This window comes from Ruditapes philippinarum, unplaced genomic scaffold, assembly GCF_026571515.1.
Source record: "Ruditapes philippinarum isolate M1 unplaced genomic scaffold, ASM2657151v2 ctg644_1_1_1_1, whole genome shotgun sequence".
NCBI classification, from domain to species: Eukaryota; Metazoa; Mollusca; class Bivalvia; order Venerida; family Veneridae; genus Ruditapes; species Ruditapes philippinarum.
Genome location: NW_026859959.1, coordinates 1 through 21,670, shown reverse-complemented (window position 1 = coordinate 21,670; position 21,670 = coordinate 1). Strand labels below are relative to the sequence as shown.

General features: G+C 32.8%; 1 protein-coding gene across 1 annotated transcript in view; it reads left to right on the top strand.

Moving 5' to 3' along the window:
- LOC132758431 (rho GTPase-activating protein 12-like) overlaps nt 1-20,760 on the top strand; it is a gene marked incomplete at its 3' end in the record, with an annotated part of 37,102 nt that extends 16,342 nt beyond the window's left edge. Inside the window, 9 exon segments of the mRNA XM_060750105.1 lie at nt 3,853-4,110; nt 9,888-9,995; nt 13,782-13,837; nt 14,351-14,534; nt 16,538-16,633; nt 17,912-18,005; nt 19,052-19,183; nt 19,768-19,866; nt 20,683-20,760. Of these exon segments, the coding sequence (XP_060606088.1) occupies nt 3,853-4,110; nt 9,888-9,995; nt 13,782-13,837; nt 14,351-14,534; nt 16,538-16,633; nt 17,912-18,005; nt 19,052-19,183; nt 19,768-19,866; nt 20,683-20,760 (1,105 nt within the window).
- Between the last annotated feature and the right edge of the window lie 910 nt (nt 20,761-21,670).

Below are 21,670 nucleotides of genomic sequence, written 5' to 3'. Positions count from 1 at the left end.
GTCATAATGGCACAGTCAAGGGTTGTTGTAGCTTTGCCTAAGTCTCAAATACCATGGATACATGTTGACTTGGCTGAGTTAAGGTTAGTGCAAAGTAGGCTGCAGAGCAAGGACTCATATACATGTAGGGATGACAATGATGGATCTGATAGAGATGAAAGCTCTGATAGCAGTAGTGATGATCAGTATGATGAAGAGGTAGGAAGACTTGTTATGGTATTAAAATTACTTTTTAAAGGTGGGTGGTGAGTTGGACCAATGGTGTGGTGGCGACATATTAGATCTAAACAAAGTTAACTGTGTGAAAGATTGCCTCATGATATGTTTAACACATAGCCTGTTAAGCGTCAACAGATTCTACTCCTTATGTGACTAGTGCAAACCAAGATCAGAATTTGCACATCCGTGATTTATTTAGGGCGTTAATTTATATTTTGACAATAAAACCCTTATAACGAAACCCATTAGTTGAATGATTCAATAATTATGACTTTACCCTTTCTTGACCCTATCAGTCAAAGTCTAATATCAGTAATTATAATTTTGACAATAAACCCTTATACGAAACCCATTAGTTGAATGATTCAATAATTTCATAAAGAGAAACAGCATGTTTGGACAATCAGAAATTCTCACTTTTTCATTTAAGGACAAAAATATTCATCCCCCCCCACCATCCCCCCGCCCTTAAGAAAATTCTATGTTTGGGTTTCTCACTTCAATGAGTTGGCTCTTCACTTTATTCCATATTAAATAAGGAATTTTAAAAACAATTTGAGGAAGAGAAATTCTTGACTGACTTTTTGTCCCATGCAGATTACAATATTGAATAAGTCATGTGGTAGTGAGAAAGGAAGGGAATTGGATATCACATTGAATATATGATCAATTTTGAGGTCACATGTTTTCAGGGTGTATATAGGTCGTGATTAAACAATTATTGTATTAATTTGAAAGTATTAGATGCTTTGATAATCTATATGTTCCTGTTATTATGTATATATTTAAAATAGAAATAAACATAGAGAAAAAAAGATTTGTGGTTTTTGACATGAAAATAAATGTTACTGAACATTTTAAAGAAATTTCTTTCATAAAAAGTTGTAAAAAAATAGATGAACATATAAAAAACACTTAAGGTTGCTGATGCCACATCTATTTATAAAAGGAAAGCTAGCCTACAATTTTATGCTTAGTCTAACCACGAGACACACTAATATTGTCAGATGCTGAGATCCCTTTGTATAACTGGGACAGCAGAAATAGTTGGTTTACCATGACAGTAACTAGTGCAGATGATTCAATGTCTGCCACCATCATCACTCAGACATTATAAAGACTACCTTTAATATCACAACCCCGAAACTGCAGGAGCCCGAAATGAGCAGCCTTTGATACCAGTTATGAGTCAGACCAACCCCACACATCAGTGCTGAATCAACATTGGCTTTCTGTGGCAAAGTGGTTAAGGCAGCTGACTTCAAATCACTTGTCCATCACGGTTATCAGCAGGTTTGAATCCCCCTTGGGGCCTTTGGATTCTCTTTGTGGAAGGTATCCAGCTAGCTAATGAAAGGTCAGTGGTTCTACTCGGTATCTGCTTGTGCCTGAAATAATACAAAAAGTCCCACCTGAGATCTTTCTCTAGCAGTATAAAGCTTGAAAATCACATATGCAGGGTGAGGTAATAGACTGTTCCAACCAAAACAACCTATTTGGTCAAGGGGGATATTTTAAACAAGTAGGCTGTAAATATAAGTGATTTCAGCGTTTCAGCGTTTCAACTGATGATTATGGATCGCCATTCTGTTAATAATGAAAACCCTGCTTATGACATTGTCAATGTGTCTTAAAAATCTAACAAAACGAACAAAGAAATAATAGTAATACTGTCGATAGCTCAGTTTTTGTATTTTGATATTGAAATCCCTTTAATTTTGAATGAACTGTCCCAAGTTTGATGCAGGGCAAATCCATTACATAAATATAGTAGGTTAACTTAGCTGCTATAAGACAATCATAGCAGCATGGAAAGAATGTCACAACACTAGATTGGTTGTTCCTGTATGTTGTTTTGAGTAATATTTCATATCATGAATCAATAAAGTAATCTATGTAATAATTATGAATCAATAATAGTGTTGAGCTCAGCATACAGTATAAATTAATAATATATAAATCTATGTTATGACGTATAAGTAAATGTTTATCTTATGGAGAATTTATAATGTAGATTCCTAATTAGGTTAATTAATATTCAGGAAGTGGTATTTAATATTGTCAGTGAGTCAACCATGTTCCATGTCTAAACTATGTTCCTGCTCTAATCATTGTGATTGAAGCCTTTGCCACGAGTGTAGAGCCCCGGGCCAGCCTTCACATCAATGCACTGTTTGCAGTCTGATCAGACGCTGTTGGCAGCTCGAAAATTTGAATTGTGAATTTGAAATCCCATAGCCTTTGAATGAACTGTCTTCTAAATTGAAAACTGGGCAAAATCATTACTCAGATTCAGCATGTGCAGGCTGGTTTGTCTCTATAATTGTGACAGGTTTGTAATTTTAATGGTCAAGGTGTCAAAGACTATGATATATTGTATTGTAAAACCATGCACTTTTTAAATTCTTATACATGTTTTTTTAAATCAGTGTGTATATAATTGTTATGCACTTCTTCACATGTCTAGTTGATATTTTATTTAGATCTGACATATAAACAAACAAGTATAATTATGAAGTGTTGTTGCACAGCCTCTTATTATATTATAAGATTTGTTGAGTGGATTTGATGCCATTACTTGAAATACTTCTTTGGATGTGGTTTTGTCAAGGAAAAACATCAGATTTGAATAACTCAATTAGGTGAACTCTGCTCTTTATGTTTATATCAAAGTGTTTACAAAATACCATATATTTATGTCGCTTTCATTAGATAATCATATTAACTTGTGTGTTGATGTAAACAAATTTTTGTAGCAAAGGAAAGATTCCACATTAAGTTTTTTGTGAAGCAAAATTTAAGTGACAAACAGCAAAATTAAAGCCTGAGGTAAAAAATATTTGATGCAGTTAAATTTATATACAACCTGTATGCAGTAAAAATTAAACAACAAACTGACTCAAAAAATATGATTATGCAAAATGCCATCGTGTTATCTTTTAACAAGTCTGTAACTGTTCTTGAGACACGTGTATGCATGTAAAGTAGATATTAGATAAACAAACCCATAACCTTGATTGGAAGATGTAAAGCTATATAACACTGTAAAGGCAAGCCAGGCCACATTGTATGAATGCAAGGCTCTTCTATTGGCAGTTTGGCAGCTCAAAGTTTTTGGATATTGCAATCCCTTAAACCTTGACTGTTGCAGAGTAAATTCATTATGTACATTCAGCAGCAGATTAAGGTATAAGAATGTATATCTCTGTCACTGAACATATATAATTATGTATTATGTAATGCAGCAAAATACTTTGAGCAAATTATGTTAAATTTGAAATATTAGATATTAAAATTAAGTTTGTGTTATGATTGTTTCAAAACATTACTTAGGACATGCACATTCTTTGAAGATATGTCAGCAGATTTTGATAATTATTCAGGTATTATGGTAATTAATATATTGCCATCTTCAGTGTTTATTTTTGTAATGGAGTTAATCATCATTTGCTTTATGTTTTGTCATGCTTGAAAAAACATGTAGTAATGACCAATTGTCTACCATGATTTAAAGCTAATGATAATTACTTTTTCTTTCAGATCAGTACCGAGTGTTATAAATTTTGAAGATCACAATTTATGGACAAACTTTTAATTATTGAAAACAAACAATGCATCTTCTGTCTTTTTCAGAGGAGTGGTAACAACAGTCCAACGAAGTCACCCCCTGCCGACAGTGAAAATAAATCCGAGTTTCCTGTTGCACCAAGTGGCCTGGTGCAGGGTCCACGGCCTGGGGACAGGTCTCAGGTATCTGACAGATTTGCAAAATCTCGCTCTGTCATGATAGAAAATTTGCATTTCAATGCTCCGCCCGTCAACACAGGACCGCCTCCTCCAAAATCGGCAACTTTGCCACCAAATTTCACGGCACCTATACCTGAAGATCTTGTAAGTTTTATTATCAGTAGCCAAGTCTGTATAGTACAAATGTATCACCTAATCCCTGGGGAAAGTCTTTCTTAAAGTGTGTAGCATCTAGCAGTTTGTAGAAATTTTAGGTTTTCAAAACTTTTTTTTCTTTATGGCTAATATTATATTCATCAAGCAAACCTTTGTTTCCAGCATTAATGCCCTGCTGGTATGCTCATCAGAATATGATTACTTTCATATAAAAGATCCCCTTCAATTAAATTTCCTGTAAATTAAGTTAATTGATAGTATAATCATTCTAAGAGGATATTATGTAAGAAATTACATTCCTCATACATCTCTTGATACTAAAATTTGTATAAAAAGTATTAAATTTTACTTTGAATTTGTAATAGTTTTCAGTTAATTGTAAATGTAACAAATCTTGATATCATATAATATTAAAACCAAGCAATATTGTGCCTCATCAGACAACATGATTGTGCAGTCTAGTCCCAGGCTTTACTGAATGTCTTACTGCTATTACTCTGCCCTCTTTTACGCTTAAATCTTCTGGATTTATGTAATTTATATAATGGATTTGTCTGTTAATTCCACTGCTGTGAATTTGGAACAGTTCATTCATAGTTTCAGGGATTTCAATATCAAAATATAACAAAAAGAGCATCTAGCAGTAAATAACCTGGTCAGACTGTGTATAATATATATTCAGACTGGACTTGCCCTATACTGATGGCAAAGGCTGATCACTTTTGTTTGTTTTGATCTGTTTAGGTTCTTAAAAAGGTTAAGTGTTAATTAGGTAATATACCTGGTACTCAAAATGAGAAAATTGTTACTAACTACCATCAATGGCCTTCATGTACATGATATGAAATATTTGGTCAGGTTATAATGTCCAGGTAATAATAATAAATTAATAACTGCACACTGTAAGAAAGAGTTTCACATGTATTTTGTAGTCTGCATAATAAAACACCTTTCATCTTTCCATTACACCTTTTATATTAAATAGATTATTTTATCCCTTTATATAGATATAATATATTCACCTTGCCACTTTTATATAACCTCTTTAACAGAAAACATAAGGGAATAGGTTTGTTTAGGAAAGGTGGGGTTAAGCTCAAGTTACAATTACCGTAATAGAGGTTAATTGGGGGAAAATAAGTAGTGACGTAATGGCAAAATAGTGAATTTTGAAAAAAAAAATTGACCCCATCTTTTGACAAAAATAGGGATTTTTTTTTTGCATTTAGATGAATGCAATTAAATTTGTGCTGTGAGATTTGTTTCAGGAAAATAAGAGGCAGTTCTGTAAGAGATTTGCTTTTGTTTGGCTAAGTTTGGCATACAACTTTCTTCTTCAAATCTTTCTCCCTGTAATAGGGGCTTTGACATTAGGTTGTAGTACTTACATTGGTGATTGCTTTTGGTTCATTTTTTGAAAATCTTTATAATGTTTGGGGGGAAAATTATTTATTTGAAAATTTTAATCCTCCGTATTGCTATATATAATGGGACAGTTTATCGGGGGTGGGGGTGTTTGATAGAGAATAATGCATTATTTGATATTAAAACATGTCAAGTAAAGATAAAAGGAAGTAGATAAAAAGAACTTATGGTATATGATAACAAGAATGGTACCGGGAGGTAGGGGATGTTCCGAATTTTAAAGAAGTTTACGAAGTTTAAGTTTACATATCAAATCTAAAATGAGAAGAGAGATACATAAACTTACTGAAATTGTTTATCTGGAAAGATAAGTCTTCATTTCAAAAGTAGAATTGAAAATAACATGGCTGAAAGAAGAAATGGTTAGAAAAAGAAAGATTTTTAAGTAAAATTAAACTTTCATACAGTGCCTTCAGAATACATTTCTGTAGTAAGGGACTTCTCACAGGAACCCAAATATCAATACACAGGAATTTTTTAGACTGTGCATTGTCAATTTAGGTATGACTTTAAGTGTGATTTCTACCAACTAGTTCTTTCTGCCACCTAGCAACCAGAATTATCTGTGCCTAGCAACTTGCAAATTCTGACTGTGTGAAATCTGAATGTCCTTGTCTGAACTAGCAAGTCTTAGAGCATGTCAACCAGCATGTACTGCACATCTCACCACAACCTTTCATTGATTACCTTAGTTTGACACCCAAAATTAGTGAAATCATTTTAAGCACACTTACCATTAAACATACACTGATTGAATGAAAATAATCCCATTGTTGAATCCATGCAATATTATGTTGAGTGATGTTTATTTTGTTGGGTGGTTTCTTTTCATCCTAATTTATTTATATATTAAGAATTTGTTTCTGCCATATTAGAACAGTATTTTCTTTAGATTTGTTATAATTTGGCATTGTTTACTTTACTGAAAATGGGATAAAGTACAGATTTAGATAAAATAAAAACTTGTTTTTGGTATGGAAACTTACAAGTATTTGAATTAAAAACAAGAAGAGATCAGCACATCTATGAATCTTTTACTTTGTCATTATTAGCTCACCTGTCACAAAGTGACAGGGTGAGCTTTTGTGATCGCTTTTCGTCCGGCGTCCGTCCGTCGTCCGGGCGTCGTCCGTCCGTAAACTTTCACTTTAAATGACATCTCCTCATAAACCACTAAGCCAATTTCATCCAACAGGAATGTCCCTTTGGTGGTCACCTTTAAAAATTGTTCAAAGAATTTAATTCCATGCAGAACTCTGGTTGCCATGGCAACCGAAAGAAAAAACTTTAAATATCTTCTTTTAAAAAACCCAAAGAGCTAGAGCTAAGATATTTGGCATGAAGCATCTTCCAGTGAGTGTCTACCAAGTTTGTTCAAATAAAAGCCCTGGGGTCAAAATTGGTCCCGCCCCAGGGGGTCATTGATTTTCCCTATATGCATATAGTAAAAACTTAAAAAATCTTCTTTTAAAGAACCCAAAGAGCTAGAGCTAAGATATTTAGCATGAAATATCTTCTAATGAGTGACTACCAAGTTTGTTCAAATAAAAGCCCTGGGGTCAAAATTGGCCCCGTCCCAGGGGGTCATTGATTTTCCCTATATGCATATAGTAAAAACTTAAAAAATCTTCTTTTAAAGAACTCAAAGAGCTAGAGCTAAGATATTTAGCATGAAACGTGTTCTAATGGGTGTCTACCAAGGTTGTTCAAAAAAATGCCCTGGGGTCAAAATTGGCCCCGCCCCAGGGGTCATTGATTTTCCTTATATGTGTATAGCAAAAACTTCAAAAATCTTCTATGAAAAAACCCAAATAGCTAGAGTTTAGATATTAAGCATGAAACATTTTCTAGTGAGTGTCTACAAAGTTTGTTCAAATAAAAGCCCTGGGGTCAAAATTGGCCCCGCCCCGGTGTCATTGATTTTCCTTATATGTGTATAGTAAGAACATAAAAAATCTTCTTTAAAAAACCCCAATGAGCTAGAGCTTAGATATTTAGCATGAAACATCTTCTTATTGGTGTCTACCAAGTTGTTTCAAATAAAATCCCTTGGGTTAAAATTGGCCTGCCGGAGGGGGGGGGGGGGGGCAGGTCATTGTTTTCATTATATGTGTGTAGTAAAAACTAAACATCATGAAACATCTTCTAATGGGGTGTCTTCCAAGTTTGTTCAAATAAAAGCCCTGGGGTTTAAAAACTGGCCCCACTCCGGGGGCCTCTATACAGGTGAGCGACCTCAGGACCATCATGGCCCCTCTTGTTTTTATACATTCGGAAAAAAAAAATTAAAAAGAACAAAAATATCACTACAGTCCTATACCAAAGGCATGGTAATGGAAAAAAAAATGTTTACTGAAAAATTGAATGATATATTACAAACTCAGGCTTTTCAGTTCTTTATTTAATTTCAAGACATATACATGCATCTCTTCTTTAATTACAAATGTATCATACATTTTGTCACCTCATGTCAAAGTTTGTGTATTAGCTTCCTAGTTTTATTTAGCACCGGGCAATTTATAATGCATATGTTTATGCACAAGCACATTAAGTTTATGGACAAGTACACTGTACACTAAGTTTATGGACAAGTACACTGTAGCGTAAGTTTATGGACAAGTACAATGTACACTAAGGTTATGGACAAGTACACTGTAGAGTAAGTTAATGGACAAGTACAATGTATACTTAGGTTATGGACAAGTTCATTGTACACTAAGAATGGACAAGTGCACTGTACATAAAGTTTATTGACATGTGCACTGTACACAAGTTTATGGACACGTACACTGTACACTAAGTGTATGGACAAGTACAATGTACACTAAGTTTATGGACATGTACAATATAAACTAAGTTTATGGACATGTGCACTGTACAGTAAGTTTATGGACAAGTACAATGTACACTAAGTTTATGGACAAGTACACTGTATACCAAATTTATGGACAAGTACACTATGCAGTAAGTTTACAGACATGTACAAGTCACACTAAGTTTATGGACAACTACACTGTACACAAAGTTTATGGACAACTACACTGTACACTAAGTTTATAGACAAGTACACTGTTTACTAAGTTTATGGATTACTACATTGTATACTTAGTTTATGGACAAGTCCACTGTACACTAAGTTTATGGACAAGTCCACTGTACACTAAGTTTATGGACAACTACACTGAACACTAAGTATATGGACAAGTCCACTGTACACTAAGTTTATGGACAACTACACTGAACACTAAGTTTATGGACAAGTCCACTGTACACTAAGTTTATGGACAACTACACTGAACACTAAGTTTATGGACAACTACACTGTACACTAAGTTTATTTACAAGTACACTGTACACTAAGTTTATGGACAAGTACACTGTACACTAAGTTTATGGACAACTACACTGTACACTAAGTTCATGGACAAGTACACTGTACAGTAAGTTTATGGAGAGGTACACTGTACAGTAAGTTTATGGACAAGATTTTGTACACTACGAGTATGGACAACTTCACTGTACAATAAGTTTATAAACAACAGAATTTATGGACAGTAAGGTTTATTGAAAAAAATGATTTAGTTTATGGACAAGAAAATGACACTTGAACAAACAATAGCGTTATTAACATGACTACTAGTGTAAGATTTACCAGCAAGAACAAAAATTTTATAAAGAAAGACTAAATGTATGTTTTACTGACAGTGACAAAAGGGTTATGAACAAGACTTTTTAGATTAACTGGCAAGAACAAATAGTTCATAATCAGTCTTTAAGATTTACTGGCAAATTAAGAAGACTGTAAGATTTACTGGCATGAACAAAATGTTCATGAACAAGACTACTGGTCAATATTAGGGTTATGAACAAGTCAAGATTTACTGGCAATGACAAAATGTTTATAAACAAGTCAGTTGACTTTAAGATTTTTCTGAAAATACAAAAAGTTTCAGGCCATACATTCATATATTGACAATTACTTGAAGTATTGTTACTCAATCAGGACCAAAAATTACTAGTTCAAGTCAGCTACTAATACCTGTATATTGCAAAAATCAAATTATGAAATATGTATAAAACAGTTTGGCTCAAAGGGAGGCTAAACTAGCAGCCATCAATTAAACCAGCTTGTGAATAATAATGCATTCTTGGACTTCATTATATTACATTCTGGCCAAGATTTATTGTTTAATTAAGACAAGATTTTGAAGTTGAGGTGACAATATGTTTGAAGGTATACTAACTTATATACATTAATGATAATCTTTATTTACTAATCAGACTGCTCAGTATATAACCTGTAAGCAAATATAGCATTTTGTGTATAACATTTATTCTAGTCTGTAGAAGGCGTGGTTACAGGCCACTCCCACTTCCATACAGGCCACTCCCAACTCCATCATGACAATCATCACCCGCAGGCCGTATTTCAAACTGTTAATATTAACGTAAGTCTCTTCTTTCTTTTTTCTCACAAGTTTTTCACGTTCTTACAATTTGTTGGGTTTATGTTGGTATGATGGGGTGAGGTTTAACTAACATTTTTAGCTCGACTATTCGATTAGAATAAGTAGAGCTATTGCAGTCACCCGAGCGTCGGCGTAACCACTTATGTTTAAGTTTTTGTAATAGTTCAAATATTTTCAAAGTCCATTGACATATGGCTTTGAAACTTTGCACACTTGTTCACCATCATGACCCCAACTTGTAGACAAGAGGAGGTAACTCTATCAAGCATTTTGACAGAATTATGCCCCTTTTTCGACTTAGAATTTACGTTAAAGTTTTTGTAATAGTTCAAATATTTTCAAAGTCCATTGACATATGGCTTTGAAACTTTGCACACTTGTTCAACATCATGACCCCAACCTGTAAACAGGAGGAGGTAACTCTTTCAAGCATTTTGACAGAATTATGCCCCTTTTTCGACTTAGAATTTACGTTAAAGTTTTTGTAATAGTTCAAATATTTTCAAAGTCCATTGACATATGGCTTTGAAACTTTGCACACTTGTTCACCATCATGACATCAACCTGTAAACAGGAGGAGGTAACTGTATCAAGCATTTTTTTTACTATCAAGCACTAAGAATAGTCGAGCGTTGCTGTCCTACCGACAGCTCTTGTTAGGGGGTGTTGTTGTTTTTTTCCATAGCTGATTTAGGCTGATTTTAACTGTAATATTCCCTAACAACTTATTCATAAGATACTCAGATTTTATTGATAAGTTAATATCCTAATCTAGATTTAAATGTAATAAAAAAAAAGTTTTGGACAAATAGGTAGAACGATATTGCAGAGACATAGTAATTTTCAAAATGAGCTAATTTGCTTTTATGGAAATGATTTGATGTGGTGTATTGATTTTGTTTAACGCTTGGGATATGTATACAAACAAATCAGCACTGGAAATGAGCATGCTAATAATATAAAACTTGAATTTAATACATAATAAGAATGTGTGCATTAGAGCTTGCCTCAGTATCATGTATTATGTTTACATCAGATTTTATGATAACACTTTTGTTAATGGTTTTTAGATTTAGATTATTTATTGTAATTTGTTTGCAGTGACAGCAGACTAGCTTATTTGAGTCATCTTCCTGTATAAACCAGTACTGGTTGTATCAGGGAACCATGGTTACTAGGCAACAGTACTGAGGGCTAAGAATTATAAGCCCTTAGTTTAGCAGCTGAATCCTGAACTACTTATGATGCCATTTAGTTCCCTTTTTATTACCTTGATATATACCTAATGTACTTTCCCTGGCTTTGCCGCCCCATTTGGGTTAAGTTATTGCCATTGGTATCTTAAAAACTAATAAAGGGAACAGGTTGAAAGTTCACAACACTGTTCTCATAATGGGCACAGGTCAAATAACTCTTGAGTAAACTTTTTGCAGAGTTTTGTTCCTTTTCTAACTATCAAGCACTGAATATATTTGAGCGCATTCACGGTCTTATGGCTAGCTCTTGTTTGATGTGAAGTGTGAATTAGATTCATCAATCAAAATAGACCGCTTGTAATTGAAATTTGTTTATTAATTACATTATACACTAAGTGTTCTGTACATGTGTTAAATTGATGTTTATTTTCCTTGTACTTTTTTGCTGACAAGAGTGTCACACTTAACCCATACCCTACTGAATTGGTGTAGTGGACTCACCCTGCTTTGAGTTTGAAACAATCCATTAGTAGTTAAGGGGTTTCAGGGTATGATTATTGAAATACAGCAGTCTACAATAAAGTCAGAACATTTTTAAAAAAATGAGCATTCTGACTTGGTTTTATAATTATTGTGGCAAAGGTGCATTATTACGGCAACCGGTTCGTGCTCAATGTGTTTTAACCATCACCACACCACACTTTAAGCCTTAAATAGAATTGTCCATCTTTAAATCTGGACAAAACCATTTATAATTTTTGTGAAAAGTTTTGAAATATGTACATTGTATATGACTGAATAGTGAACATTGTAGACCATTATTAGACGGTACCTGTATGAAATTTTACTCCTGTAATTTTGCCTAAAATACACTTGTTTTTCTGTTAAAAATTACAGCTGTATTTTTCTTCAGTTTTGATAAACATATAGCAAATTACACCTGTTTTTTCAAAAATACACCTGTTTTACACCTGTACTATGAACGAAATATGTAAATTAACTGTTTTTTTTCTACGGGTCGAAAATACAGTTGTACTGTTTTACAACTGTTTAAAATACAGGTGTAAAATTTTACAGGTCTAAAAATACAGGTGTAAAATTTTACAGGTCTAAAAATACAGGTGTAAAATTTTCAGCTCAAAAATACAGATGTAAAAATTTACAGGTCAAAAATAAAATACAGGTGCCTGGAAAGTGCCAGCTGATCTTGGTCCGCACTGTTTAGATCCAGTCACCCCCAACAGGCTTTGTATATGACAATGTAAGAAGAGGACCTTGACATTTATCTCATAATTACATTATTATGTAATTGCAAATCAAATTAACTGTTATAGGATATGCTCTGAATTAATGATTACTCATTAATATACATATGCCCTTTTATCTAAAAGGTCAAATTGGAATCTATTACAGTCATGATTATTACTCCTTAACATCCTTCAGCAAGACATTTATTAAAATGTTGTGTGTGAGTTTAATTTCACTCTTATTTTATTGTTTTTGCTGGTCACTTCACATTTTTAACATGAGAACTTTTTGCACAATGTATGTTTTTTGGTCTGAAAATAGTCCCTAACAAAATAATCAAATACCGGTATCATAATTAGAAATTACTAATGCTAAATATAGAAAATGACTATGTAAAGCTACAGGAGATATACATGTACAAGTCTGTACATGTTTACAGCACTGATCAGGATTTATGTTATTTTATCAAATGTAATATCATATGATGTCTTAAAATGACAGATTCAGTCTCTTTATAAATAGACATTTCTAATGTTCATCATGACAAAATCATATGATATTGATAGGATTTATTTAAAGAGACAGTACCAGCTGGTGTTTATATAGAATTTACAGTATGTATGAATGATAGTTCCTCCCTCCTATAGTGACCTATCTGATAAAAAGTTCACATATCTCATGTTTGTGTGATTCACATACATAAGTACAATGTATATCAAGATTTAGGAGTGTCTAACCTTTAGCCTGCTGAATTACCCAAATGGACTTGTCCGGGGTACCTTTTTGACCTGTCCATTATCAATTTTAGTGTTATTCAGATAAAAAATTTGTGAAGGTGTTCAGACGCCAGTTACTGTCTGATCATACTGAATGGATTTGTAGGCTGGCTTCTGGCACTAAACGGATCTCACAAAGATTAATCACTTTTGGTTCTAGTAGGTTAAGGATTTTAAAGTTGTTCCAATGACAATATTTTATATTGACTGTTCCGACTCTACGGATGTACAGGCAGACCATGGCTCTATAATGGATCAAAGCCTCAGCTGCTTCCAATGCATGAATGTAATATTTTGATAAGACTTGTTACTATTTATATGTAAAATTATAACAACGTAAATGAATTTAGCTTTATCTATAGTGAAATGACAATTAAAATGATCTAAGAATATATGTTGAAACAATAAAAATCTGTATAGAAAAGAAAATCTCTAAGATAAGAAACCAAAATAATATTAATATTATTTTATGATAATGTTTATTGTATTTTGAAGGCATGAATTATTGTGATGATATGTATTTAATTTTATATTTCTGTTTTCAGGAACCTATAGAAGGCTTCTTGAATAAATGTAAATTTATAAATGGCAAGAAACCATCGTAAGTCTGTGATTCACATTTTTTTCTTATTCATTTATAAATAGTCCCCTTGTGGCTGAGGAGTTACGTTTAATTTAAGGGATGAGGCATAAGAATTACAGCCAATGTTTATCCCTGCGTTATCGTAAGAGGCTACTAAAGGGTTTGATTAACTGGAGTCAAAGCTTCTCTTAGCGCCAGCAGGTGAGGTGGTTTTGACCCCTGGTGTTGCTTTGAAGTTTGTAACACCCGAGGTTAGCAAAAATCATCTTTCCTGTTTCAGAGCCATTATAACCAATACTGTTTTGGTACATCGTAAAAAAAACCCAAATAAACCAATTTATAAATATTAAAATAAATGAGTTACGTAAATAAGTACATAGGATTTTAAATGAGCTGCAATTTTGTACAGACTTGCTTGTCAAGGAAATTTTCTGGAACAAGTTTAATGTAAAACTGTATAAATAAATAAACACATTGCCTGTCAGTCACAGAAAGCTAAAGAATATATTATTATTTATAATACATCTACAGAAAAAAGTGGGCCATGACATATGTGAAGCTCGGAGGCTCTAACCTAGTATTCTACAAAGACCAGAAATCCTCTCAACCTAAAGCAGGAGCACCTCATGGGAAATATGACCAGCTTGTTACCTTGGCAACGTGTACAGTTGATAAAGATACAGAAAAATACACCAGCAAGAAAAATACCATTGGGGTGAGTACAAATTTTGTTATGTTATCTGACAGGAAAGCAAAGTTAGTTTTGTTGAAATTTAACTGGGAAATGTTTTTTTAAATGTACATACTGGTAATTAAATTTTGTTGCAATTGTTAAGAAAATTTCTTTCAATTTCTTGCTTTCTTAGATTTTCACCTTGCTGCTGTTGGTTTGAATCTTGCTAGTGACTTTGGAATTTCATGTATTAACCCTACCACACTAAATATCGAAAACTGACATATCCAACTTACAATCTGGGCATAATCATTCATCACTTTTAGGGAAAAATTCAAATTTAGTATTGACTGAATAGCAATCAGTGCAGTTCATGGTCAGATAATACAGTTGGTTAAGGTCGCCAACTTCAAACCACTTGCCCCATCATCGCTGTGGGTTCGAATCTCAACAGGGACTTTTGAGTCTTTTATGTGAGGAAGATATCTAGTTAGCTTACGGGAAATCGGTGGTTCTTCTGAGGTTCTCATTCGTGCCTGAAGTCATTTACGGAAGGGCACTTGAGGTCTTCCTCCACCAGTAAAGCTGGAACGTCGCCAAATGACCTATACTGTGTCGGTGGGACATAAAATCCAATCAAACAAACAAACAAAACACTGGTAACATGGGTATATTCAGTTCCCACCAGCAGGGTAACGGTTTAAGGTAATCAGCCAGATTCTCTGAAGGTTGATAATCTACTCATGCAGGTTTCTACTTCTAACTGAAATAATGCAGGAAGGGGCAAGCACCTGAAGGTTCCTTCTACAAGGTATTTTGGAATGTAAGGGTAATGACCTTTACATAACCAGAATTTATGAAATATGAACCTTCAAAGATTTACCCATGTCACATTGTGTATTAGTATAACATGTTATTATTTGTGGTAACCTTAAGTTATATAGCCTGTGGCTCATCCATATAAACCTACTGTCTTTCTTATAAGTTGTGTTTGAAATGTGTTAGTATTGTGTAATTAACTTGAGAGCTAAACTAGGTTCTAGATCACTTGTCCTGCAATATGGATTTTGTTCAATAATTTGTTCTTGACCCTTATCAAGCTAATTATCTGAAATGAACATGCACATTTTTTAATCTGTCAATTATAGGGAAAATGTCAGACTATGTTCTGACTGAGTTCGGGAACAGTGCAGACCATGATCAGATGGTTCACACGTGTTGACTGATCTAGGTCTGTACTTATCCCATTTGTAGAATTCTGCTGCTGACAGCAGGCTTTTGGTTAAATATGGATTTTGTTCAATATTTTGTATGGATTTTAAAAATGTTATATTTTGGTAACGGGGATGTTTGAAAAATTTACTTTAGAGTGTCCTTCAGTCTATTTGTTCATAAAAACTGTTTCCTGTGATCACTTTTAAAGAACTTTTCCAACAAATTTTCTTTAAAAAAAAGAGAAAAATTGAAACATTAGTGAATGGCCAATGGCCCTTCAGAATGTTGCTGGGGTTCTAACTGGTAGGGGACTTATGGATTGATTTCAATACTATGATAATTGCTTGTTTTATATGGATTTTGTTTAATATTTTATATGGATTTTGTTCAATATTTTATATGGATTTTGTTCAATATTTTATATGGATTTTGTTCAATATTTTATATGGATTTTGTTCAATATTTTATATGGATTTTGTTCAATATTTTATATGGATTTTGTTCAATATTTTATATGGATTTTGTTTAATATTTTATATGGATTTTGTTCAATATTTTATATAGATTTTGTTCAATATTCTATATGGATTTTGTTCAATATTTTATATGGATTTTGTTCAATATTCTATATGGATTTTGTTCAATATTTTATATGGATTTTGTTCAATATTTTATATGGATTTTGTTAAATATGGATTTTGTTCAATATTCTATATGGATTTTGTTCAATATTCTATATGGATTTTGTTTAATATTTTATATGGATTTTGTTCAATATTTTATATGGATTTTGTTTAATATTTTATATCGATTTTGTTCAATATTTTCAGATAACTTGTCCTGATTGTCAGATATTATTGCAAGCTGATGATGAATTAAAAATGCAGGAATGGTTTATGAAAATACATACACGGATAAAAGAACTGGTAAGCAAATATCTGTCTATAATAAACGCACATTAAGCCTCGGATATTAGTATTTTTCTTGTGTCAGTGGAATAATGTTTCACCTGAAAAATAGCACTAAATGTGGAAAAGAAATTAAAATGTAAACAAAGTAGTATTTTGATTTCCATACAATATACTAAATTACTATAATGGTACTACATTGTAATTGCTATAAAGCAAAGAAGTAAAAGATGGCTCGGCTTTGTATCCAATAAGTAACTGTCTGGACACCAAATATAAGAAGCTTTTGAAGAAGAAAAAATATAAGCCAATTTTAAGATTTAATATGAAGGTAGAACAGTCAATTTGGAAAGAAATATGTTATATTCTGAAAAATCATTATTATACAGTCATTAATTTTCGTGGGTAGGTCAATCCTAACAGATTTCATTCTTTGGCTGTAAAATCGTTACATTATTTGCATTTCTTTTGAGAAATATACAATCCTCGAGTTTAAGAAGCCAACAAAATGACTTTTGTGACAAAACCAGGAAACTTCATCCCAAAGAAATCAAATAAATACACTGAATATATTTAAATTCTTTTGTTGAGAATACTATCAATACATCATTGTTTTGATGTACTTTAAGAATCACTTATCAACACAGCTGTTACAATTTAAACAGGATATATATATATATAAGAGAGATAGAGAGAGAAAAAAGGCTGCACTTTTACTTCTCTTTATTTGCTCTATTATGTTAAATGCTGCATTGTGAAATCAGGACAGAGTATAATTTTTGTATAACTCAAGTGTAATAAAGCTAAATGACGATGTTGTTTTTGAATTATACAAATTTATTCTTCCTTTAAAGAACACCACAGTTATATAGTACTTTTTATATTTATTATAATTTATTTTTAATTTATTTGTTTTTGCATTGATGATAAGGACAGGTCAGGTTTGCCCCAGTTTGCGGTGTTATATGTTTTAGGAATAAAAGGTGTTTGCAGGTTTTTTTTATCACATTCAATGATAAGTTTATTTTCTTGATGCTCCTGTTGGATCACAATTTGGTGGGAACTCGGTGATGAGTTTTAGTATAGGGAGGTATTTGAGTGATCCAAGTTCATGCAAACAAAATTTAACTGTATATGAAGAAAGTAGTTGGCGCAGACTTTGGTTCTTTGATTCCTTTACCAGTACCAGGAAGTCACCATCTTAGCTAAATTTTCCTGATGCCTTTTTAACCAACCAAAGGAAAAAAGGAAACAATCAATGTTGTGTTTTGTTATAAGGTGAAGTTTATATTTCAGGGTGGTTCTCCTGACACTCCAGGCTCCAGTCAACCTAGTATGTCAACACTCACACCAGAACCTGAAAAAGTTTCCAGGAAACCTTCATTTAAAGGTATATATCATTAAAACTAAATCATGAGTGTTGTTAAATTTTGTACCTTTGGGTTAATTGATAATAATACATATAAAGATGGTCCAGAGGGTGCTTGGGAACATGAGAGATATTGCACTTTGCATTTTCTGTCATGAAGATACTCAATGAAACCAAGTCTGTGATTTTCAACTTCTTGTAAGTTTTTGATTTTATTGCTGTCAAAAATTTCCCGTCCCCTGAATTTTTGTACAGCATTATACTTATAAATCTTCTATTTGTATGACCTTAGTGGCTTTGAGCTTAACAGGGGTCATATTCTCAAGAAAAATGACATTTTCAGCTTTTGCAGAAAGTCCATGGTTCTTCTTGAGTGCCAAATTATGTTCAAAGTAAAGATTAGATGAGCACGTGCTTAAGATTAGAACCAAACACATCATCTGCAGTAAAAACAAGATATATAGTAATTTATCATACATTTATTTAATTGAAAAAAAGTTTTACTTGGCTAGACTGAAGAAACATTATTATTGAGGTGCTAACATCAATGTAACAATTTTAATGTGTCAGTTCCAACAGTATAGAGCTAGATAAGCTTTCACATGCGTATGGTCTGACCAGGTTCAATACTTTAGCTGCTTCAGGGTAAGTATTTTAAAATCCAAATATCTTAAACTTACTATGGACTTTCCCAAAAGTCATCCAGAATAAATCTTAAAGGGACACCACTGAGAGTTTTTGACATGATGAGACCTGAAATAATTTTTAGAGATTTTTGAGAATTTTTGAGAATTTCGAGATTAATGTTACATTTGATGTAAATAAGTGTTGCAATGCTTTTCACTCCTATTGGAAAAGGAATAGCACAAAAATACAATTTTCAATTTATTTCAAAGTAAGTTTCTTATTTATCTTTTTTAAGAACACAGCTGATATACTGTATACTGTACAAATTCAAATTTTATGCTTTTTGGCTACTAGGCCTCAGTGGATTTCCTTTAAAAAAAAAATATGAAAATCAAAGGTATTTGTTTAGAGTGGTTATTCATGCGTGTTATGATTTTCTGATAAAGGTCACAGTAGAAAACCGTCTGACTCTGGAACATTAGAAAGAAAAGGGAAAATTAAGAATGTGTTGGAAAGGTTTATGAGCAACAGAAGTGAGAAGGAGAAACTTATCAAAAAGGGTATATATAAAGGTATGTGTATATAAAGGTATGTGTTAATGAAATATGCAATTTTGAGCTGTTTTTACATCAGTTTGGCACCTCCCCTAACACACCCTGGAATTGTCACAAAATGTGATTTTTTGGGGGTAAATAATGTTAATTTTTATAGATGTGTTTATAAATAAGTATTTATATATATGTTACTTCAGATCTTTTAAACTGTTTTATGACTGCCGCCAACATATCATCAACTTCTGTGGTGACAAGATAATGGCCATTGTTTCAAACTAGGAGTTAACCTGTTGCTGCACTATGGGGTTACAACATTGGGAATTGGGAAAAGTGTTGCAAATTGCATCAGTATGAAATTATAGAAAATGTTGAGCAATTTATTTAGTGTAAAAGAACTGGCTGTGTAACTTTGATTGCACATTCTCAAAAACTTCACATCAAATTTAATTTTATGTCCAGTGTTGATTTTCTTAAGAATTTGCAATTTCAAAAATTGGTTATTGATTATGTTTCTTAAAGCCCAACAATCAATATTTTACCAGTGAGAAAATAAATCAGTTTTGTAACATGCTAATATTTCCTGTATATTTTGTTTTCTTCAGATGCTGTGTTTGGTTCAGATATCAAGCAGTTATGTGCCAAAGAAAAAATGAAAGTGCCAATGTTTGTTATAAAGTCAATAGAAGCTATTGAAAGAAGAGGTACAGACAGTTTTTGCTGCTTTAAAATATTTATTTTGATACATATCTGAATTCATAATGTAAATATAAAGAAAGGCTATTTGTTTGCCAATATTGCATTTATAACTGTCCCTGATTTCTTGCCACTCACTTATTTTATTTCATGAAAGAGGCAAATTATTTTTGCCACTTTAGGAGGCCTTTTTTACTAGCTTCTACTCAAGTAACACTGTTAATTTATTCCTGAAATAATGCAACCAATGTTATCCTGTTGAAGTTTGAAAGTTGTCACCTGTTGTGTTTCACTTAAGGTCCATCTTGATAATGGAGGCCTAAAAGAAAACAGGCATTAATGTTGTTTTGCTGTGTAGACAATTCATGTTCCCCTCAACATTGTGCTTCCGAATCCTGACATGGAGTTTAATTTGTTTTCATGTAAGGCAGCTATCTTGCTAGCTTTCAAGTGGTATATGAACATTACAGTGTTGGTGTAACTTGGAACAAAAAGTGACATAAAAATAATTTAAAAAAAAACAAAACTTAATATAAAGTAATATTTGTAAGTCGATATGGCCTCTGGGTATTTTATGAAAGGTTAGTTAGACATGTAGGAGTTATAGATATCTCATCCTTTCACTTTAATGTTTGAATTATGTAAAAAAGAAAATAATACTACAATTTACATGGTTATATAATGTCTGTAAAATATTGTAAAATATACCTTGTAACCTCCCACATCCATTTGTTTCTATTTCATTAAAATTATATCATAAATTGTAGCCAATTAACAATACAAATGATATACAATATACATGTGTAATATATTTTGTATTTCAGGTTTAGAACATGAAGGTATATATAGAATAGGTGGAAATATATCTCAGATACAGAAATTACGATGTATGGTAGATCAAGGTTTGTATAACTTACTTTTTAGCTCACCTGTCACAAAGTGACAGGGTGAGCTTTTGTGATCGCTTTTCGTCCGTCATCCGTCCGTAAACTTGTACTTTAAATGACATCTCCTCATAAACCACTAAGCCAATTTCATCCAAACTTCACAGGAATGTAGCTTTGGTGGTCACCTTTAAAATTTGTTCAAAGAATTTAATTCCATGCAGAACTCTGGTTGCCATGGCAACCGAAAGAAAAAACTTTAAATATCTTCTTTTAAAAAACTAGAGCTTAGATATTTGGCATGGAACATTTTCTAGTGAGTGTCTACCAAGTTTGTTCAAATAAAAGCCCTGGGGTCAAAATTGGCCCCGCCCCGGGGGTCATTGATTTTCCCTATATGCATATAGTAAAAACTTAAAAAATCTTCTTTTAAAGAACTCAAAGAGCTAGAGCTAAGATATTTAGCATGAAACATGTTCTAATGGGTGTCTACAAAGTTTGTTCAAATAAAAGCCCTGGGGTCAAAATTGGCCCCGCCCCGGGGGTCATTGATTTTCCTTATATGTGTATAGCAAAAACTCTAAAAATCTTCTTTGAAAAAACCCAAATAGCTAGAGTTTAGATATTAAGCATGAAACATTTTCTAGTGAGTGTCTACAAAGTTTGTTCAAATAAAAGCCCTGGGGTCAAAATTGGCCCCGCACCGGGGGTCATTGATTTTCCTTATATGTGTATTGCAAAAACTTAAAACTCTTCTGTGAAAAAACCTGAATAGCTAGAGTTTAGATATTAAGCATGAAACATCTTCTAGTAAGTGTCTACAAAGTTTGTTCAAATAAAAGCCCTGGGGTCAAAACTGGCCCCGCCCAGGGGTGTCATTTTTTTAACTATATGTGTATAGTAAAAACTTCTTTGAAAAAACTCAATG